The sequence below is a fragment of the Balaenoptera borealis genome (genome assembly GCF_965194805.1).
Source record: "Balaenoptera borealis genome assembly, chromosome: 14".
Lineage (NCBI taxonomy): Eukaryota > Metazoa > Chordata > Mammalia > Artiodactyla > Balaenopteridae > Balaenoptera > Balaenoptera borealis.
Window position 1 is genome coordinate 53,007,692 of NC_138875.1, and position 24,575 is coordinate 53,032,266.

At 35.7% G+C, this 24,575-nt stretch overlaps 1 protein-coding gene across 3 annotated transcripts in view; it reads right to left on the reverse strand.

Moving 5' to 3' along the window:
• MIB1 (MIB E3 ubiquitin protein ligase 1) overlaps positions 1-24,575 on the reverse strand; it is a 120,195-nt gene that overhangs the window by 88,180 nt on the left and 7,440 nt on the right. For all 3 annotated transcript variants that reach the window (XM_082353511.1, XM_082353510.1, XM_082353512.1), the window contains exons 2-6: positions 13,141-13,312; positions 11,202-11,331; positions 5,091-5,195; positions 3,123-3,189; positions 1,616-1,820 (exon numbers count right to left, since the gene is read on the reverse strand). In XM_082353511.1, coding sequence (XP_082209637.1) covers positions 1,616-1,820; positions 3,123-3,189; positions 5,091-5,195; positions 11,202-11,331; positions 13,141-13,312 — 679 coding nt within the window. The remainder of the gene's footprint in view (positions 1-1,615; positions 1,821-3,122; positions 3,190-5,090; positions 5,196-11,201; positions 11,332-13,140; positions 13,313-24,575) is intronic.

Sequence of the window (24,575 nt, forward strand, 5' to 3'; positions counted from 1 at the left end):
TACACCATCTAAACAATATTAAATCTTCTGATCCATAAACATGAAACGTCTTTCCATTTAGGTCATCTTTAATTTCCTTCAACAATGTTATATAGTTTTTGGTATACAAATCTTGTACTTATCGGGCTAAATCTATTCTTAAGTATTTTATTCTTTGTGATGCTATTGTAAATGGAATTGTTTTCTTAATTTCATTTTCAGATTGTTCATTGCTAGTATACAGAAATACAACTGATTTTTCTATACTGATCTTGTATCCTGTGACTATGCTGAATTCATTTATTAGTTCTAATAGTTTTTTTTGTGGATTCTTTAGATTTTTCTATACACAAGATCATGCCACCTGTGAACAAGAGAGGATTAACTTCTTCCTTTCTCTTATTTCTTTTTCTTGCCTAATTGCCCCAGCTAGACCCTCTAGGACAATATGGAATAAAAGTGAGGAGAGCAGACATTCTTGTTTTGTTCCTGATCTTAAAGGAGAAAGCATTCAGTCTTTCCCACTGAGTATGCTGTTAGCTGTGGGTCTTTCATAGATGTCCTTTATCAAGCTGAAGAAGTTCCCTTCTGTTCCTAGTTTATTTAAGTATTTTTATCATGAAGGATGTTGGATTTTGGCAAATGCTTTTTGTGTATCTCTTGATATTATCATGTGTATCCTTAAGATTTAAACACAATTAGAGCTAATTCTACAATGTGGTTAGCAACTTAATGTTAATTTTTCTTATTTCAAATATAATCCTTCTCCTAAAGAATATCAGAGTTAGTTTCTTTATGTACATGTCAGTAATAAAGCTTTGACAACTATTCAATTTAACTACCGAATTTTTTCTTTAAAATACTGTAAACATACTAGTAAACTGGATATATTTTGGCCCCTAGGGACAAATAAATAAAAGGCACAGGCCCAGTCTCCAAGAAACACGAAACCCAGAGACCAAGTAAATAACGATTTTAGTAGATAACAGGAGACCTAAACAGATAAATAGCGTATGCATGTACCAGGGAGGGGGGAAGGAGAGAGGAAGTAAGCATAAAAGTTCAATATTTATAGGAGGCAAAGGAGTTAATCCAGAGAAGGAGGGAGACAAGGAGGAAAGGGTATTCTGCATGGAAGGAGTGGTGTGTGCAAAGGTTACAGAAGTGAGGAGACACATGCAGTGCTGTGTTGCTGATAAGCATTAGTGTGCGCACAGGTGTCTGTGGCAAGGGAGAGCTGTGTTACCATGAGATGACGCTGGAGATATGGGCCAGAGGAGTTTTATTGTTATCCCGTTCATTCAGGGTAGACTGATGCAGTCCAACAGAACACAGAACTTTTTAGCTATACTTGGACCTAATACTGATACAATGTATTCTGCCCCCTAAAGGAAAAAAAAAGTGCACAGAACATTGAATCATAAATATATTCAAATAAATATATACACTTACACACACACACACTGTTCTTACTTGTTTCCCTCCACTTTACCAACATATTCTGGATTTTCATCTATTATTGAAGAGCTAGCTGTAAGAAGTCTTTATTTTATCATATTATTTGCTTTCTTTAAGGCTCTTTCCTCTATATACTAATTTTATTTGCCATTACTGAAAATTAAAAAATATAACCAACCTATTGCCACTTGGATACTGTACTACAATGTCATGATCTTCATCAATGCCACAAACAGTTCCAGTTGTAGTTAAAGTCTCAAACATGCCATCAGTCCATCCTCCATGACCGTGCTGCAAAGACTGTACAATTTCTAGGTCAAGATCTATATTGACCAGGTCACCAATCTGCAATCCACCAGGATTCCTGTTGCCATTCTGCTCACCTATAATTGCAGAGGGAGTTGACAAAGGAAAAGGAAAATCACAGCAACAACAGGCAACTGCACTGTTTTAAATAAGAAAAAGCCCAAGATATTTGAGTTTTAGTCACTATCTAATCTTAAAATGTTTTGAGAATTTACTGTGAATTCTAGAATTAGAGAGCTTTAAAAAAAGAAAGAAAACAGACTCAAAACCAGAAATAATGTAATGATTTACAACAATGACTGAACAGGGGCAGAATCTACAGAAGACTAGGCAACCATCTATCAGAACACAAAGTTCTGGGCATTGATAATATTCACCTTTTGCCTGGATGACTTGCTGAAGAGCCAACATAACTAACTAAAGTATATAAAAGAGAAACTTGGAATTTTTTTTCCTCTGAATTGCTTACTGTTATTAGTTACCAAATAGTTCTTATGATTTTTGCCTAAAGAGCATTTTCAAATATTTCAAAGCCCATTTCTGAGATTATTTTCAAAACTACTTATGGGATAAAGGATTCATGATCATAAAACACTATGTTGAGGGATCTGAAATGGGTGTGCTGATTCTACGCTTTCCTTGTAAAGCCCAGATACAAAACAAAGTTTCTGAAAGCAAGAGAAAGAGATGATCTCATCAAAACCATAAGATTTTCTTCTACATTCTCCTTTTTAAAAAAATTAGGTATGCTGGAAGAAAACAGCACTTTTGGGTAATAAGGCAAATCAAACGATTTGGAAAGAGGAACGGAGCGTTCACATGAGAAAGGAAAGCATTCAGAGACTAAAGGTTTAATCAGAAGAATGTGGTAAATGTTCACCTTGCCAACAATGAAGAATCTATAAAATGAAAGTAGTTTTGGTTTTCTTGTTCTTTTTTTATTTTAATGATACATGAAATTATATTTATCATATTATCTTAATCTTAGAGTTGTTCTTATATTTCCAAAGGAATTTTACAGAAATTCTAAGGAATTTATAAGCATTAAATTGTTAGGTCCTGTTCTCAGTAGTATAAGAGATATAACATTGATCATATAACACAAAATTTTTCAACAATGTAAGTTTATGGTTAAAAGACAAAAGTTTCAAATACAGTATGCCATATAAATGGTATATCAATTATCAAGTCATGACAATTCTTTCAGAGTCTAAATAAATTAAAAAGAACAAATGCTTTAAAACAAAATAAAACCAAAAGAGTATGTCTTTAAAAAGTTTTAATGGTAACTAACTTTTTTAAAGCCCAATTTAAACACTTTTCTGATTCCATGAACTCTGACCCATTATTTAGAAATTTTCTCTAGCCTGCTAACTCACCTAGCACAGGACAATGATCTCTGTAGAAAGAACCTCCTTTGGCATCCTGGACACACTTCAGGTCAGACTAAGAAAAAGAAAAGAAAGCAGAAAAATCACCCTTGAAAACTTCAACTACAGCTTAAAACCTAAAATAGGCAAAAATGTTCATTCAGAACATATCCTCAGCAGAAGTGAAGAGTAGCTCTGGGTTAATAGTCACACTAGACATTGCTTTCAAAAACACCCATCAAAAACTATAAACTTGACCTTCAGGTAGGTCACAGTTTAAGATTTCTTTTAAACTTCAACATTAAAATGCCTGGATCTTTACCATTATCATACTTTCAAATACACATGTTGGAAAAAAAGAACTAAAACAAAAATCTCGTATTTCAAAAGTACATAACATATTCCATTTTAAAGATATTTTTACCAAAAAAGAGCTCAACTCATTTGATCTTTCTAATCAATTTTATGATATATACAAGGCAGGTATTGTATAAAGGAAATTAGCCAAAACTAAATAGTCAGAAAGTAGAAAAGGAAAGAACCAAATCCAGTCTTTTGATTCCTTGTCCAGTTAATTTCCTATTTATATCACTTTTAGTCCTTACTTTACCATAACTTGGTTAACTCAAGTTCCTTCCCACTTAGCTTTTATAAGAAAGTATTTAAGTATTTGAATGGGGAGGCAGTTGTGGTATAATGAAAAGTACAGAAAATGTGAACTTAGAAGAGCAACCTTGAGGGTGACTGAAAATTCAGAAATAGATTACCTAAAAGTGCCTAACAGTACCATATACATGTATAAAGTAATCAGTATATACATACAATATTAAGGAAAGGAGCTCCTTTATACAGACACATACACACACAAACACACCTCAACCCAACTCTCTTTTACAGCCTCCTTTGCCACTATAGCTCACATTTAGTTCAATCCTAGCCAAAGAGACATGGGTCAAGCAGTCTTAATGTGATACTTTAGCCCAGTGGTTCCACTTCTAGGAATCTATCTTAAGGAAATATACCCATAAATGTACAAAGACATACGCACAAGGATGCTTACTGAAACAATGCTTGCAACAATGAAAAAAAAAAAAAAAAAAAAAACCCCAGATACCCATCAACAGAAATCTCATTATATAAACAATGGCATAACCATATAATGGAATACTACTCAGCCATCAAAAAAGAATGGGATCGATCTATATGTATACTACTCAATAAGTACCTGAGCACACATAGCACGTAAAGCTTCGTTTGAAGCAAGTTAATAATCAGTTGGAATTCTACAAAAATTCCCAATTTAAAAACAGGGAGAGGCATGAAGATAATAATGAAAAACTAATGACCAATGCTATATACAATTGTAAAAATTGGTGAGTAAACTACCTGTCTAGATTCACAAGGCTCGCTTTTATGTATAAAAGGAATAGATTAAGGCAAAGGGACAGTGGGATATTTTTTCCCCTCCTAATGAGCATAAAACAGTTGGAAAAAAAAATGAAATTTAAGAATTCTTCGAATGAAAAATGTATTCAAGATGGAAAGGATATAAAAGGCATTAATATTTTGGCATTAATATAATATTTAATTACACTCTATAAATTAAATAGCTGAGGTCAACATTTGAACAATGATCCATGACATGCAGAAATATAGGACAATCCATTGAATAAACTACCATTATGCTCCTTAAGCACTTAAGTAATTCGAAGTGTTTCTAGGTCAGTCATTTTCAATCATCAACACTACACTTTAAAAATACAGAGGAAAAAACTCCTTAAAAACAATTTTAACACCTATTGTATTAAATTCTCACTTTACAGATGTTCCCTCCAATTGCATACTCATGATTCAGATGGCTGTATTGTGACAAAAGGAGATGACAAAAGAAAAAATGAAAGAATACAATAAGGGCTATTTTTACTTCCTTTCTTTCACCCGTCCAATATTTTCATCTTTTGTGGTTCTTACACTCACCATGCCCTCAAAGCCAACTCTGTAAAGGTTCTTAGCACCATTGTCCCAGAGAACGTAGGCCGCGCTATGTGGGCTTGATGCACTCCAGTCTTGGATTTCTGTTACCTAAGGGAAATTTTTGAGAAAAAAAAAATTTTGAAAGAGGAGAGGAGAGGTTGGTTCTTTTAATTATATTTAAATCTTTAAAAATATTTCAGCTACAATCCTGTGTAACAGGATCATGAAAAATACTTATTTACCAAATATATGTCACTTCTAACATATAACTGAAATTATACAGACAATTTTCCGGAATATTATAAGGTAATTTCTAAAACCACTGTAGAAATTTTAAATAGAGAAGCTTAGTGATTACAGTGATGGATTATCAGAAAATACATAATTCAATACAAAATTTAAAATCTTCACTCTTAAAGGATTCCCTCTAACAACAGTGTATTCTTTTAAACCTATTCTTTGATACAAAATTTAAAACCTTTGACCAAATACCCTGAACAATTCAAGATAAACCCGCTCTCTGGTCAGTTAAACGCTGACAAGCATGAGGCTCAAAGGCCACGTTTAAAGAAGACTTGAGTGACTTGGCTCCTCCAGCAGCACCCCTCAGCTGCCCCAAGAAGCAGGCCATCTAAGCTGAAACACCGTGACTGCAGTGGAGACCCAGACACAATCTCTAGGCCCCACATGCCAGCAGGCTGATTAGTAAGAGCGTTTAATACTTAAAAAAAAAAAAATACTGGAGTTGCTATTGCTTAAGGGCCAAGAATCAACTACACAAAACTGACGCGCAACGAGCACTAAACTTGGGTATTCTCAAGTGAACCAGTCTACAGCTCAGAATGGGAAGTCGCACATGCGCAACTCATTACTCTTCTCCACCCTGACACTTATAATCAACCACGCTACATAGTTACTTAGAATGCCAGGCTGATGTTAAACGTAATTTTTAAGGCATGCCCTTAAAAACAGACTATTTCAAATAAGATACATAATGACCATTTAATTTTCACCCTGTACTAAGAAACAGTTTTGCAAGCTACGTGTTTTATGGTGCTTTTGTAGAGATAAAAAGTTCTTATGCTTAAAATTTAATCAAATATTTGAGCAATATTTCAAATTGTTAGTAAATGAGTCTATCTGTTCTTTTTAATTTTTTTTTTTAAGGCCGAACGGTGCAGCATGCGGGATCTTAGTTCCCCGACCAGGGATCGAACCCATACCCCCTGCACTGGGAGCGTGGAGTCTTAACCACTGGACTGCCAGAGAGTCCCTATTCTTTTTTTTTTTTTTTTTTTAATTTTTATTTATTTTATTTTATTTATTTATTTATGGCTGTGTTGGGTCTTTGTTGCTGTGCGAGGGCTTTCTGTAGTTGCGGCAAGCGGGGGCCACTCTTCATCGCAGTGCACGGGCCTCTCACTATCGCGGCCTCTCTTCTTGCGTAGCACAGGCTCCAGACGCGCAGGCTCAGTAATTGTGGCTCACGGGCCCAGCTGCTCCGCGGCATGTGGGATCCTCCCAGACCAGGGCTCGAACCCGTGTGCCCTGCATTGGCAGGCAGATTCTCAACCACTGCGCCACCAGGGAAGCCCCCAAGTCCCTATTCTTTTTAATTTTAAAGTAAATTATACATTATGAAAATATATCATATGTAAATTTTAAAGAATAATAAAAACAAAATGAACATCGGACTAAGAAAAAGAATATTACCAGTACTTTTCAACTCCCCTGCACGCCTCTCATCAAACCCACCCTCCTGCCTTCCAACAGAGGTAACTACCATCCTGAATGCACAGTCCATCACTGCCATGCTTTGCTTTCTGATTTTCACAACGAACCACTGTATAACCTTCCAAAGCAAGAGTTTCTAACACTCTAAAGTGAAAGAAACATGCAATTTTTAGCAAAAAAAATCCCTTCTGATTCTAACATAGTCAGATTCTATTTCATTCATTTTTAAAAATACAATGCTAGATTAAATAACAGTGTTTTTATGAGAGGGACAAAAAAGCATGTGACCAACTAAAAAACAAAGACTACAAACTTTAAATCAAGTTCATCCTAAATTTCAAATTACTTGGGATATAAGCAAATTCATTACTCAAGCTCTGAATCACTAAATGAAATTCCTTCATTTGTTAATATGATTTGGTTTATCAAGGACGAAAGTGGAAGGCATAAGAAAATAACTACATTAATTTCATACTTTCAATTCTGATTAAGAATATGTGCGAATGGCTGCTAAAACCATTAGGTAAAAGGTTGCTGAGAAACTGTGTAAAGGATCAAACTGACAATACCTGCACTGATCAATCTTAACGTCACCAATAGTAGGATAATCAAACTTTATGTGCCTCCTGATGTGATGCGATGAAAGTACACACACAACTGATGAGGTACTCTTGACAAAAAAACCTGAACTTGAACCTGAATCTAATCATGTCTCTACACCTAACAACTAGCTTATAAGAATACAAGGGTCAGAGGAACAAGTTAAAGAATATCATAAAGAATCAATCAGCCAAATCCAAAGAACCTTGATTTCTTCAACAAATAAATGGCATTTTTTAAAATGTTGATAATTTTTGAAGTTGGATGTTGGGTGCATGGGAATTTGTTATACTACTCTTTCTATTCTGGTGTATGTTTGAAATTCTCCATAATAAAGTTTTTTAAAAAGAAGAAAATATATCTAGCGTACCTGTATGAAACAATCAACATATATTCGAAAGCATTTGCAAAATGAAAACAGTCTTGAAATACTAACATAGGTAGTTAAGAATACACTACACACTTCCATGATGACCTTGCATCATGCTTGCCAAAGCCATGGTGCAAAGCAAAACACCATGGTACATGTTGGCACATGGTATGTCATAGATTGTATCAGTATTACAACATCAGCCTAGGTTGGTTTATACCCCTTAATATGGCTCATACTAGCCATATTGTTGAAAACATGTAGTAATGAGAATGGGGTGGGAATCTTGAACCTCAAGGGAAAAAAAGATGAGAAAAGAGGATTGGGACAGAGCAGCCAGCACTGAAGACTGGCCAGCACAGGAAGGCTTAAAAACTTTCTTCATTCACACACATAGTCAAAAAGAGTCAGACAAAAATTACATTTCATCTCAAACATGTGCTTAAATAATGTTACCCTGAAGACTTCCTATTATATTAAGTTCCCTCACTTAGAGTCACATGTGCAAGATGGTTTCATTTACTTTTCATTTTGTTCTTAAAATGTAACAAGTATTAAATCATAACAAACCAAAAATGTAATACTGATGACTCAAAGCTTCAAGAATGCCTACTTTTCATCCCCCTAAGAAGTGCCAATATAACAAAAATCCAGGAAGTTCCATTTATGTGGCTTCAGACTTTAGCTGCAACTGCTTTTGAAAAGCTGATGAAAAAAAATTTTTCCAACCCTCTGACCATAAAATTAAGTGTGAGGAAGAATATAAAGTTAAAAACAATTTTAGAATGAAAGTATTAAAAAATTTACTTCTTGTGCACTCTCACAAAAGACATTACTAGAACGTGTACACCACCAAAGGAAAGAGTAAGCTAAGTAAGATGATGTAATCGGATACAGAAAACATGGGATCCAGGTTTCCCTGGTGGCGCAGTGGTTAAGAATCCGCCTGCCAATGCAGGGGACACGGGTTTGAGCCCTGGTCCAGGAAGATCCCACATGCCGTGGAGCAACTAAGCCCATGCACCACAACTACTGAGCCTGTGCTCTAGAGCCCGCGAGCCACAACTCCTGAGCCCGCGTGCCACAATTACTGAAGCCCACGTGCCTAGAGCCCGAGCTCCACAACAAGAGAAGCCACCACAATGAGAAGTCTGTGCACCACAACGAAGAGTAGCCCCCACTTGCCACAACTAGAGAAAGCGCGCGTGCAGCAGCAAAGACCCAATGCAGCCAAAAATAAATAAATTAAATAAATTTTTTTAAATGCTTAAAAAAAAAGAAAACATGGGATCCAGCCAGGAAAGAGGCAAAGGCATCCATCAAAGGGAGCTGCCAGGATGACTGCTGGGTACCAGGCATCAAGGGCAATCCGTCTGTACTGTAGCCATGTGATTCACAGGCCAGACATGCTGAAGGCTCTTATCACCAAGATGCCCACTGCCATTGCACCATTTTATCACCTAAGGTCACACTGCCTGAGTAAGCCTGACCCAAATTCTCCACTGTACTTGGCTTGTTGGACTACGTAATGATGAGGTTCCCACTCTCCCCTCCACCCCCCATTCTCTGCCACCTAAATCAGTTGAGGTCTTCCATCTTACCCCGCAGAATATTCTGTGGGGGTATCCTGTGTTTCCCAGGACTCACTAATGAGTCCTTGTAGGGCTTGCAACTGGGAAAGGGTAAACAGAAGGCTTTTAAAGGTATTCATAACATTCTATTTTTTAATCTGTATAGTAGGAACAAAAGTTTGCTTTTTAAAATTTTATTACTATTCTTTAAGGTTTAACATACATTTTATACATCCTATGTGACACAGGATTGCTATAAATGATTACAGAAGTTGTTAACTGCACAAAGGGCCTTGCCAAGGAGGCGAATAGAGGCTGACCTCCAGCCTGAGCTCCACTTACCAAGACCTTATGCACGGGGACAAGGCTGTTCCTGTGTCCACGCTCAAAGGGGTACCTCTTCTCTACCACTGGCTTGCCAAGCATGTCCCCACATCACTCCATCCATCCAGAAGTGGCGCCTTTCCCAAATTCACACTGGTCTATTTTTCTTTTTAAAATGTGCATCTCCAACTTTAATGTACACCTGAATGACTTAGGGCTCTTGTTAAAATGAAGATCCTAATGTAGAAAGTCTAGGAGGAAGGGGACCTATTACCTATTATACTTCTAACAAGCTTTCAGGTGACACCAATGCTGCTGGTCAACAGGCCACACTATAGTCACAGAATTTAGATTTATATTTCTGGTTGTCCATCTCCCCTAATTAGAATATAGGTTTCAGAAGAGTAGGAACTTTGCCTCTTTTGTTTATTCCCATAACCGTCATGCTTGGAACAGAATCCTTCACCTAAGTGTTCAATAAATATTTACTAAATTAAAAAAAAACAAAACATTGCTTCCTTAATGAAAATCAAAGTACTTAAAACATATAGGCCAAAATATTTCTGTCCGACTTCCAAACGTTAAAATTAGACCTTATTACTTGAAATTAAATCAATATAACAATACTCTGAATTTAGAAAACATCTATTTGACAAAATGTTTAAAAATCTCAAATTCAAAAGAATCTGTATAGCACCAAGTTGTACAAAAGAGGCTTTCGAGTTCCTAGGAAGAGTTCCTCAGATGACAGAGACTTTGAAATCATCATTCCTTAATGCTAAAAACAATATTTTAAAGAAGGTAACAGAACTGATATTAATTGACATCAAAGTCTCAAACGTGAAATGCTGTTCATTTCAGTACATCTAGGAAAACACAGAGAATACACATTAATATGTGACTGACTGAATCAACGAATGCATCATCAGCAAAAGCAACATGAAATCCAAATAAGTAAAACCAACAACCCATTCACCCTAATATCTCTGGCTATCCCACCCCATTAAAGAGGCTGTACAAAATTCCCTTCAGAATAACTGCTATAACTGACCCTTAGACAGCTCTACACGCCTCCTGAGAAGGGTAAGGAGTTAAGTGGACTGAATAACAAAGCAGCTGCCTATTACCCCTCAGAAACAGACCTTTGGGGGAATGGAATATAAAACAAGTACATTCAAATGAAATTTTAATAACAAGAAAGTCAAGAGCATGAGATACTGCTTAGGGAGGACTAGCCCAAACAAGATGTTCAGAAAGGCATTCTGGGCAACAAAACGGCCACATGAAGTCTAAAAGTGGGAAGGTAAAATCTACCCTACAACCTTCTCACGGAACACCAATATGTACAACAGAGCAGGAACAATCTTTTTTCTTCCAGGGGAAAAAAAAATGAAAACTTAAGAAATTGTTATTGGCATTAAAAAAATGGGCCAAGAAAGTCAACTACAGTAGTTTTAAAATCTACTGAATATACAATATTCTAGGATAACATGATGAATCAGAAACAATTTTTACCTTTCCCCTGCGTCCATTTCCTCCATCCTGGTCTTCCCATTGCCAGTCCACTCCTCGCACCACTCTGGCACCTGCAAAGATCCCTCTGGCTGTAATCTTCTTAGATTTTCTACGAGACTCTAACAGAACCCTAAAAAAAAGTATTTATTTTCAAATTTATATAAAAATAGGTAACAGCAGTTTATTTTTTAAAATAAGATTATAAAAAAGGTTATTTTGAAAATATACAAGATTTTTCTTTGTTCTGGTTAATACCATAACAGCATGGTACAGGAACACTTTCCACATTACATAGGTTATGATGATGAAGACATTAGTAGTTGGAATAATAATAATAACGGCTAATATTTACTTAGCTTTTCCTATACATAAAAGCACTTACAGAGGTATAAAGTCTGTTACAGTCCCTAAGATGAAGGTATTATTATTCATTTTACAAATAAGGAAACTAAGTCCCAAAGAGGTAAGTAATTTGCCCAAGGTCACAAAAGTTAAACTGGAATGGAATCAACACATGAATCCAGTCTAACCACTTCAGGGTATCACCACACTCTTCACTACTTTAGAGGTGGCAAATTCAAAACCCTACAACTGTCAGGCAAGTACTACAAATGAGGGCCCAAGAAAGACAGCACCACAGCAATGACAAATGGCAAATGGCACTTGACCTCAGGCTGGAGAAAACTATAGGGAGTGATAGGGACTTTGGTGAACTCCAGAGTATGATCTGTCTAAAGGGTACAGGTGTTCCTGTGCTTCAGCCAACTGCTGCCAGGAACAAATGCAGGCCCTGTGTTGACAGTCTTTGGAGGGTGGGGGAGCAGAATAGGATTAGAATTCATAAACCTGATTTTTCTGTGAAATCACCCGGTTTTAAAAGGTTAGCAATTGTTCAAAAATTTAGATCACTGCGTAAGTCAAGTAAAATACATCTGTGGCCTGGATCTGACCTACACTAAACTGTCTCTAAAGTAGTGCATACCTACAGGAGACTACAGACCTTGAAAAAGATTCTATACTCAACTATCTAGACAAGAATGGTTTTCCAAGGCCTTCTATCCCTTATTCTTCTACATCCTTCTCATTCCTAAAAATCAAAAAGATTCAGGGTTTTTTCTTCTGCTCTGCTTTTATCTCATTATTCTATTCATTTTCAGAGTATCTTTACTACACCCTAACTTTAAAAATTGTAAGCAAAAGACAAAAATAAATAATCTGTTGAAAGTTACTCACTTAATAAATGGCAGGACCAGGATCTGAACCAGGACAGTCTGACACAAAAATCCATTTTCCTATTACTCCTGCTGCCTCCTTGTCACTGACTTGATTCTTGCTCCTACGCATTAGTCATAGCTACATGAGAATACTCAATCACCTGAAACTCTGCACCCGTTCACAATTAACACTCTTCTCTCTTTGCTCCTAAGACACTTAATACGCATCTCTATACACAGTCTGAAACATCACATGATAATCACTGTTGATCAAATAATACCTTAATTTGTAAACTCCTTAAGAATAACATGTCTTATTAATCTTCAAATTTACACAAGTATAGTCTTAATGCTCTGTAGTCTTAATAAATGTCTCTTGATTCAATAAATAGGCTCTAGTGTTCACAAGATAGAATGCATACGGAGAAAACAATCAGCCTCCCTTGGGCCACCCTTTCATTTCCAAACACTGAGCAGTGCCAAGTCTCTACCATAGAGAAAGAACAGCTCAGATTATCCTGGAAAAATACATGCATCTCTATCTTCACGGAGCTCTTTTCTCGCTATGTGGTAGGCCTGGTCCACATCTAGCCTGGTAATTGCTACTTCTTGACTAAACCAGCTGTCAGAAGCTATTTCCTGATCCTATTTTTAACGCTGAATGGTATAAAAAATTCAATAGAAACAAGGAATTGCAATTGAAAAAAAAAAATGGATTGCCATACCGCTCACTTCCTGGTGTAGTAATTCTATAAAAGCGATGCCTTAAATGATGTTTATCTCCATGATAACAAACTGTGCACAAATCATAATTTGTACACTCCGCACATTTCCATCGAATGCCAATGATTGGTTGCTGGCGGCAGGTATCACACATGGTTCCATCATGCTTGATGCCTATTAAAACAAGGATACATGCTTACATTAATTACAAGTATTATTTATTTGAATATTATTCCCTAAGGGAAAAAATAAGAACACAGCATTTTACAAAATAGTTCAATAAAGAAATAATATTTCAAATGTACCATATATAGTTTCAAGATAACAGATTGCGAATATTTTAACCAGTACAAATTATAGACTAAATATTTTCTATCCCTTCTTTTTTCATTAGTAAGAACACTTCTCAGTAGCACTTTCCTTGCTCTCATCCACAAACTGAAATTTAGGTTCAATCCAGAGAAAGAAAGAAGAATCCTTTATCACCAAGTAGATGTTTCAGACTTCAAACACACAAAAATCTTTTGAGGAATGTGAACCTATTCTCCAGGTAAAAATTCCAAAAGAAAAGACAGTTTTATCCTCATGATATCAGAAACAAACTATCAATTAACTTTAGCATTTATCCCTACGTATTGACAACCTTTTCCCCATCGACAATAAACTTTAGACAATGATTAGCAAGCAAGTTTCCCAGTTTGGGAAACAAACCTGAGTTTGTCATGGGTTTTCTTTTTTCCTTAAAGAACAAGAAGAAATTAACATTAGAAAAAGAAAACAAGCACTTGGTAATATAACCTATACTAAAAATGTTCACATGGATAGATGAGATAGATGTTAGAACTATAAAAGTACCACTATAAATTAATGAAAATAACTGACATTGTAGGGTAATAAGATTGGGGAATAATGTTCCTTTACTATTTTATTAAGATCACTTGTTCAATAAATTAAAACTAGGAGTTTTTTAAAACAATGTGTGGCCTGTGAACATCAGTGTCACTATTTCATGACACATGCTGTATGGTCATGCCCAATGTTGAACTACAAGCAAGGGCTAAGTTGTCTGTACAATACTGACACTCCCCTAGATCAAGTTCTGGCTCTGTCAACAGCTCTCTCTGTGTCCATGAAAAAGTCATTTTAACTGAAGTACTTACATATAAAACAACAGTATTTATTTCAAAATAATTGGTGGAGAGGGAGGGGAAGTAAGGTGGGTTTAGATGAAACAAGATTGCTCGTGTTGAAGTTGGTTAACAGGTAACATGGGGGTTCATTATACTATTTTCTATTGTGTGTAAGTTTGGAGATGTTCAATAATTAAAAAATGAAGTGAGTCATTTTAGTTCTCAGAACCTCAACTTCCTTTGGAGGAGGTAATATGTTCTTTAAAGGAAAGGTATGTTCTAAGAATAAAATGAGAATGTGAAATACACGCAAGAACTTGAATACAACAGTAGTAATACTGTAGCTAAACTCTGCAAGAACTAATACACTATTGCTACTTCCTGGTAAGGGGAAAAATCCTACATAATTCATTTTCTATATCCCGGTTTAAAATCCCTATGAGTAAGGTAACCAGATTCTAAATAAAGTGCCCTCGCTGAGATGGTTAAGAAGAAAAAAGGGAGGGAGGGAAGGAGGAAGAATGAACACTGAAAGGAAGTTGGGATGTCTAGTAAACTACAAAAGAGCATGACACCAACACCAAATATGTTTTGCGTGCAATCCTTCTGCAGTCTCCTACCACACAAATGCTTGATTGTAGAGACAGAGAAGACAGCAGACATCAGTACCTACTGATTCATTCAGTAACTATTTCTTTACTGCTACTGTGGGCAGGCCCTCTGCTGCTTTCAAATATCACTCTTGCTATGGTAGGAAGAACAGAAAGGAAGAAAGTAAAAGGGGCTAGAGAAACAAAGTCAAGTCCTAAGAAGCTTACACAGCAGTCCAGGTGAGATAATGGTAGTTTAAGCCAGGGTGATGATAGTGGAAGTGGAGAGAAATAGAGTCAAGAGAGATTTAGGTCTTGGTGGCTACGGGTTAGAAAATAAAAGATGTAGAAGGTAACAAAAAACCAAAAAAAAGTATAAATAAGATCATTAAAGAGAATACAAATAGATAAGTATTAGAGATATTTAGGAACAAACAGCACAATAAACTGAAACCTAGAACTGCTCCCTTAAAAAACAGAAAGGGAGCCACCAACAAAAACATAAATAAGCACATGCTTATCAAATAATGCAAGCTCAGGGCTCCACTGAGAAACTCATTCAAGAAACTAAATCAAAAAAAAAAAAAAAAAAGAGTCAGGAAACGTTTTTAAGGAATGGTGGATGAGTAGACCTTTCAAAGGAAGAAAGAAACCTCAGAAGAGCACAGAGTATGTTCAGTGAACCAGGAGCAGCTTTGTTTGGCAGGATTATGAAATATAGTCAGAGACTTAGAGATAAATTTGAGAGTCATGCTGGGAGATAATAAGATAAAACATAATTTCTGATCTGTATATTTAAATTGTTGCATTAAATGGGGAAAACAAAGGTATGCGATTTCAGAAACTACTTACATAACTTACTGGCCAGGTAATGTTCAGAATCAAGCTTTTTAAACTACTCTGGGACCAATATTGTCATCTATAAATTGAGAAAATACTTCCTTTCATAGATGTTATGGACTGGAAGGTTCCCCCCAAAATCCCTAACCTCCAATGTGATGATATTTGGAGATAAGGCCTTTGGGAGGTAATTAGGTTTAGATGAGGCAATGAGGGTGGGACTCCCATGATGGGATTAGTGTCTTTCTAAGAAGAGGAAGAGAGACCAAAGTGTCTCTCTCTCTCTCTTTCTCTGTCATGTGAAAACAAAGCAAGAAGGCAGCTATCTGCAAGCCAAGGAGAGAGCCCTCAATAGGGAACCAAAGTGGCCACCCCCCTGAATTTGGACTACCCAGCCTCTAGAACTGTGAGAAATAAATTCCTGTTGTTTAAATCAGCCAGTCTGTGGTAGATTGTTATGACACCCCAAGCAGACTAAGACAATATGGAAAGGGACACTGTGAAGCTAAAGTGATATAATAGAGGTAAACATACTCTGAAAGGCATTAGCATAAAAGGTAAGTATAAAGAATTATACTGCAATTAATTTAATCTTAATATAGATATATTAAATGTACTAGTCATCTATTTAAATAATTTAATGATCAAAGTCATCACATACCCCAGGCAAATTCAGCAATACTTATACAAAAATTAAAGAACTCAATAAATTTCTCAATTTCCCAGAGACTGCATACAGAAAATATTCAATTATTCATGTGTGGATTACCCCCATTTTAGCAAATTACCCGCCCTCTCCATTTGTTAATTACTCTTTTATCTCAGGTTTTCCCCCAAGTTTATGGCTTCCCTGCAGCTGTACCTGTCCGCTCTGTTCCTTTAATTGTTTTCACTCCAGAAGAGCAACAGAGGACACAACTGCCACGTGAGACAGTCCTACACAAGAGTAATTCATCCACCACTTCTCATTCTAACCTATGGCTAATTCTGACTGCATCAATCATGAAAATTATCATCAGCCATAGGCCCAAAAGAAATTATACTCTAGTCTAACAGACTGTAAACTAAAATTAAAAACCAAATTTATAGCTGCACAACTCAGAGCTACCAGCATTCACTAGTATTGCATGCTTCAGTCTTTTACAATATAAATCAAAAGGCCAAATCTATTCTTCCTTTTGGGGTGTATAAATGAATACACAGAAAAGGATTTGTTTGGTGTTTTTCAATCACAGAAGGATTTTTTTTTTTAAGTACCAAATAATCCATAACCTGGCTAATCATCCCATGGGTTACTAAGAATTTGCTATATTTTGCTTTAAATCAATATATAAACCATTCCTTATAATGTTCACTTTGAAAACATAATTTTGTAATTACTCCTGATATTATCTCCTAACACAAATAGCAAAAGTCTACAAAGTTAAGAAAGAAATTATCCCTAGCTCACATATAGATATTTTTTAAGGTAAATTCTAAAACCTATCAACAGACAAAGATTTTGAAGAACTGTCATAATTGTCTGATGCAAGCCTACTAAAATGAATTTTAAATTTTCATAAAATTGCACTTTTTAATAAGAAATAGCAAGAATCACAATATGAAGTTTTTTTTAATTCATCAATTTAAATACTGAAATACAGGTACACCCCTGCTTTATTTATGCATTTTATATCAGGCACATTCCTGGAAAACCGAGTGTATACTTAAAATGGAGGAAAGGTGTGGCAGATTGTATTTTCCAAAGAAAGCCTCACCGATCTATATCCACCCCAAGTGCTCTTCTGACAAGAGGACAATGAATGACAAGTGGCCATCAAGAGGCGGGTCTGTTTTCCTCCCCACTGATCCTGGGGGGACATCTGCAACTGCCTTGGTTAATAGAAGGTGGCAGAAGTGACACCATATGACGTCTGTGCCACCTGTCTGTCCACGTCTCTCTCTCCCCCTCAGGATTCATGCCCCCACATGCCTTGGCAGCTCTTTCATACTAAGTCTGGCTACCCTGAAGCTGCCACAGAGAGGAGACCACTTGGCGAGGCCATAAAGAGGTATCAAGAGATGCCCGAGGAAGCCTGGCTGTGCAGCCCCTCCACTGTTTGACTCTCCTAGCTGGGGCCCTAGATACTGTGGAGCAGAGGCAAGCCATTCCCCACTGAGCCTCTCCAAATCCCTGAGGGGTAGAAGCCCTGAGCATAGAAACCGTTTCACACCACTAAGTTTGGGGGTATTTGTTGTGTAACCATTGCAACCAGAACAAAGCAAGTTAAAAATAAGTTACAATCTTTATTAAATTACAGTTCCCTGCAGTACAGCATAGCAAAAATATGGATAAATTAAAGAGCTAAATATGAAAAAAAGAAAACCATAAAAGTGCTAGAAAAAATAGTTGAACAGCATCTTTTACAATTCTGAGTAAAGTCTCTCTAAGCATGACACAAAACCTAGAAGTCACACACACATATAGAAGTGTATAAATAGAGAAAACCTGGAAACGCCTCCAAACTGCTGACAGTAGTTGAGGGTACACAGATGAGGAAGGAGAGAGCACCTTCACATTTTTTCTATATACACTTTTCAATTGTTTAGTTTTATTATAAGTATATGAATTTCATAATTTTAAAAAGAAAATACAAAAGAGATACCAACTTTATCCTCTTAAATTGGAACAGATTAAAAATAATATGTCAGTGTACGTGAAGATGGTGTCAAGAGAGCCAGTCATACTGCTGAAAGGGAAACAGAAATTGATACAATTTCTATGGAAGGTACTTGCAAAATGTTTCAAATGCTTTAAAAGATTTGGACCCTGTCTTCAAATTTAAAAGGTACATCTCATGATACTAAATTATTTGCAGTAAATAAAAATTTAACATAACATGTTGAAAAGATGGGGATGCAGCTATTTATGTGTAAACTAAGGTAATCCATAGAAATTCTATGCAGTTATTAAACCATGTTGTAGAAGAAATGCTACTAAGATGGTAAACTATATTATTATTTTATAAAGCAGTACGCAAAGAATTACAATAGAGCACTTTGGCACATAAATTACATTATACATATAACACATGTGCCCAGAAAAACTAGAAAGATAACCCCCAAAATGTGCTTGACAGGATCGCCCTTTGGGGTTTTCCAAGTTTTCTACACTGGGTATGTATTAATTCTAGGAAGCAGCTGGGCGAGAAGGGGCATTTAATATGCAGTATAAGCATCAGAAATGCTGGTATATGTCACTTATAAATAAAAGCTAAAAATAAACAAAAACATGAGGAACTCCAAGTACTTACAGAAACCAACTTTCAAATAGTTAGTTCAGCAATGTGGTACACTGCTACTCAGAAGTTTTTACATCTTTTAACCCTTACCCTAACTGAGTATTCTGTGCTTATGAAAAGAAAATATATAGCTAATAAGTACACTCCTATTGCCACGTGCCTTAAGAGTCTAATTTGTCTTACCACAGGAAAGCATCATGACCAAAAACATCCTAATTAACGTCAAATAGCAGTAACAGTAAATGTCCACACAGTAGTTAAGTTTCTGAACAGTTCTAAAATAGGTCTCCTATGCCATCACAAAAAGTCAAATACACTAAACAAATGGGTATCCAATACACACTAAGAGGTATATTCTAATTTATCTGCACAGCTCTACAAATGAGTGCTGACTGATGAAAGGCAAAGGGAAAATGTATCCCAGCCTCCTCACTTGACCAGAAAAGGAAAAGCCCAGTTTTCAGCTGTTCCCCTATTTACATATTTTTCATCTCTAAGTTCATTTTCTCCAAAATACAATAACATTCATGAGCTCTTAATCTGAGTACAGGCTTTCTTTAAAAGCAACCATTTAAACATACAATGTGATAACTGGTTAAAAAAAAATAAAAAACTTCTACAATTCACGGTTTTAAAGAATACTTCAGGAAGACCACTAATGCATACAAAAGCACATCCAAATCCTTTCTTGGTTCCCACAGTTCAAATGCCAACAAAGCTACTGAACAGCTGTGAAACAGACTAATGCTGAGAATTGGAAAAAGTAAACAAAGCAACCCACTCCACTACCAAAATGAGCAGTACAGAATTTTTAATGAGAATGCAATTAATTGACTTTAAAACAAAAGATGACATTTAAAGAAAACATAAAAAAGGAAAAAGGATTAAATGAACAAGGCCAACATTTTACTGGTCTCTCACTCTGGTAGCTTTTTTGTTTCCCTTTACTTCATCCACCCAATTCATTCTCAACTAAAAGCATTCCCTTCCATTCTAAACCTCCTTAGCCCTGGCAAGAGTTATTCCTTAAAAATTCAATAAAATTTAATTCCCTAATTAAACCCATGAATGCTTTTTCTCCTTCCTACAGAATACCATATCACCCTAGAGAGTTAACACTCTTTCCCTTTGCTAAGCTTTATGAAGACATCTGCCACCGTTAAATGAACCACCTGATGATTGCTTTTGACTCATTCTAATACTCAAATGACCATCTGCTCTACATTTTAATGACATCTCGCCTAAATTCAATAACTTAGAGAATTTACATAGCTTAAGTCTTTTTGTTGGCAAATTTTATGAGACCAGTAAAACACTATGGTCAAGATCAATAACCACAAGTTCTTAAAAGAGCCAAGAAAAACAGCTCAAATTCATAAAGCACTGATTTATTTAAGTAAAATGTTAAATTTCTAGAGAGAAAAAATGATTGAAAGAAGAGAAGGTTCTCACTACAAGCAGTTCATTATGTGAAGCACTTAAACATGGAACAAGAATATGTGAATTATCACTTTGTATAAGAGCAAAAGAAAAAGCAAACAATGTAAATGTTCATTAACAAGAGAGTGAAGATATGTATTAGGTATACAATGGAATACCTAAAATGAACGCTCAAGAGCCACACAATTCAACATGGATGAATCCTTCAACCATAATGCTGAATTTTAAAATTTTTCAAGAATACAGAATGTTGCAAATAAAGTACTATGCACTGTTTACGGATATATACAACACAGCATAAATGTAAAGAAACCGATGGGAATTACTAATTTCTATACGGTGGTTACTTTAGGAGAGGAAGGGAATGAAATTGGGAAGAAGTACAGAGAGTGTTTTAAACATTAGAAATGCTTTATTTCTAGATAGGTTCACAGTTATTTATTAATCACTTATCCACTTGGATATCTTAAATACTATGTAATAAATTTTAAAATGTTTTTAAAATAAAAAATAAGCATTCCCAGTAGACTAGTATAGTGCCTACCTAATCCTCTAAACTTCTGCCCTAATTAAAAGATTTTACCTAACCTTAAAGAATAATTTACAAGTCATTAACCAGTGTTTAAAAGCAATTACTTATTGTGGCATAACCATTTGCTGATGTCACTCAACCAACCAAGAATTCCTATTTCTGATTTATGGATTCATTCAATTTTAACCCCAAATCAATGTGACAAAAAGTTTACAGAGATTAAAGAGGGTTAACCAACTAGAGAATGCATCTTATTCTCCCTGAACCATCAAAGTACTTATGGTTTAGAAACTGGCTGAAATGTAATTAAAATTCCTACTGAGGGTGAGGCCTTTGTGACCTGCCAGCTGGTTGGCGTACTGCACATTCCTTACTCTTGAGAAACAGTAAATTAGTGAAAATAGTATTGTTATTATTAATAATACTAACCACTACTTAAATCGGTACCAAGCTAGGTGCTTCACATATATTTTATTAACTTTCCCAGCAATACCAAAAGGTAGGCATTATTATCCTCATTTATAGATGAAGAAATTGAGGATATGAAGTCACACGTTTGAGTCACAGGCTCAAATTCAAACCCATGTGAGGAGTCTGATTACAAAGCTTGGCCTCTTATGCTCTTACCCTACCAGGGTTTTTCCCTCTACTTAGCTCTGATTTTATTTGAAGAATAATTACATATCTAGGGCATCATGTTCCCCATTCAACCTTCTGCACTCAAAATATAAGTTATTAAATCCTATTCTAATATTCAAATAAATTCAAATAAATTGATTGAGATTCAAATAAATCTCAAAGAGATACATTTTTAAAATTGAAAAGATTATCTACTTCTTAGTTAATTTCAAAAGTGTTGTAGAGTGAAACACCATCTACTTCCAACCAACTCCTGTTATGAGTTAAGGAGATGTCTTTGAAAGTGCCTCACCCAAAATCTAGAACTCTTTCATCATATCTTTTCTGTTGGACAAGTTATTCTCTCATCCATTTTTGCAGCCTCTGCTACTCTACTTTATTATAAGCTTGCATAATAAAATTACAATCATGCCTTACACAGTCCAAACAAAAGAAACAAGGCATCAAATAAGGTATAAAACTGGCAATTTTAGTAATGTATTTGTTATTTTTAGCACTTGTTACACAAGAGTAGAAAACTAATGAGGTCAAACAAAAATAAGAATTTTATCCACTTTATTTTTTTCCTGCTAACAGATAAAAATTCATTTTTTCATTTTACAAGCAAAACACCTGTGTACCTTGACCTACTGCAACTTCATTTTACAGGTGAAGAATTAAAGTTTTAAAGAGACTAATGTTATAAGGTAGGGGGAAAAAAAAGACTGACAAACCTAGATTTGAATCTCAACCATCAACCAATTACTTATGAAATCTTGGGCAAATTAGTTCATTTCTCATAGCCTGTGTTCTCCTAAGTAAAATGAAGGCTATCAAACAACACTTTTGAGGATTAAATGAGATAAAGTACGTAAAAAGTTTAGTATAGTTCCTGACACATGATGGGAGCTCAGTAAATGTTAGTCCCTTCCCCTAGTTAACGAGACCACGTGAGAAAATCTAGAATGAACAAATACCTTGACTTCGCTACTAAGCTCGTGCATTTTCCACTACTCCATGATAAGAGACTGGGAAAGAGGGGTGAGCAAAGCACCACAATGTAAAATATTACAATCTCAAACTTTTATGATTTATTATCGCTAGCCCTGCAAAACTCCCAAAATTCAAATAATGATTTGTTTTCATATCAAAACGTTTCTACCCCATTTCTTGATTTTTTCGGAACAAAATTATCATCAAGAAGATAAATCCACCCGAGGAGAAAGCTATATACTCTTATCATGAGTGTGCTTAGAGAATATAAACTAACCCTAACCACAGCAAGCATCTACAAAAGTAAATATGCTCCCAAAGGCACTCCAAAGCCAGAAATGAATGTCTGGACTACCTGCTGTGTTCCATTATCTCCTCCATTAATTTAAACCCCACCTTATCTTAGTTGCATTCTTCAAGTTCATTTAAAAGCCGGTTGTTTAAAATTCAGAACCATTTTCCCTCAGAAACAAAGTTTTAAAGATAACTTAGGTACCAGACTATTTCACAAGAACTTATTTACATAGAGCTCATCTATGGGCAAAGATCGAAATTGTTCCTGCGTTCCTAGTTCCATCTGAGGAGGTGCTTTAATCGCTGTAATGCAAACATGATGATAAAAAAAGGCAAGCTAAATTGGTACAGGGACATATGAAAGTATATGAGTAAAGAAATGGGCTTAGGAGAAGGAGGAGTGTTCTTAAAAAGCCATTTCCCTACAGATACTTAAAATGCATAAGCTCCTGCTTGATGACAGTGCAATGGTTTTCAAAGTGAAGTACGTGACCCAGGAAATACAAAAGATGATCTCTGAAATTAAAGAGATAAGCCCACAATCTCTTATCTGTTCCAAAATCCCAAAACTCTTAAGTTTTTTGTAAATGAGCAGGAAACTCACTTAGTGGTAAATCCTGATCTGAACAAACAAGAGGCTGTGTAGTCTTTATTTACCCCCTTAGCATAACCATTCATATGCTTCCTGCAGAAATATTGGTGTATCTGATGACAGGGTGCTGCTGTGGACGTGGAAGTGGGCATTAACAAAAGTTTATAAATTCAGTCCCAAGCATTCTGAATAAAGGGTTGTGGACCTCCATTAATACTTTTATATTTACTATTTTTCTTTTTTCCTTTTTTTTTTTTTTTTGGCCACACCACACAGCTGTGGGATCTTAGGTCCTGATCAGGGATTGAACCCAGGCCCTCAGCAGTGAAAGCTCAGAGTCTCAACCACTGGACTGAGAGGGAATTCCCTATATTTACTATTTTGCTAAAAATCTATGAATGAAATTAGGTTATTAATTGTACATTATTCAGCTGATATTAGCACCCTCAGTGGGTCTCCACAAAAAAAAGAAAAAAAATCACACATGGAATACAAGGTGTACTAAAGGTGAGTGGGAGTTTGACAGCGTGAGGGTCTAAATAACACTGTTGCTCACTTCTTGCACATTAAAATGGGCTGTTCCTATTTTGTGCCTAGTTAAGCAGTCTTGTGGAGCACCTCCTAATGATACAAAACAACATGTTGTTGATTATCTTGCAACAAAGTGCTTGAGAGTCAAAATTAAGAATAGTTCCTTTTTTTTTTTTTAATAAAATAAGTACTCCCAAATTGCACACCTTTTCCGGAATGAAAAGTGGTTGTTAATGGTGTGTCCCCTAGAAGACGCATATTTTTAAATTATACCATTTAATCTATCCCTTCCAGGTAAAGGTGATGTCTGACAATAAATAAGAAAATAAATGCAGTCCAAAAGAAACTAGAGTAAGCACGGTGAAAACTGACATTTGGAGATACTTCCATCATTATATGGTCTTTAATGCTGAAACAATGTGTATCACCAATAAACTCTAATATCTGCATCCATAAAAGAACATCACTTTTATTTCATTTTAAATTCAGTGGATTCTGAATTTATTTATTCACAATGTAAAAGTGAAACACGGTCCAATTCGTTTGTTAGAATTGATCAGCATCAGAAAAGATGGAAAATTACTAGCTAAATTTCA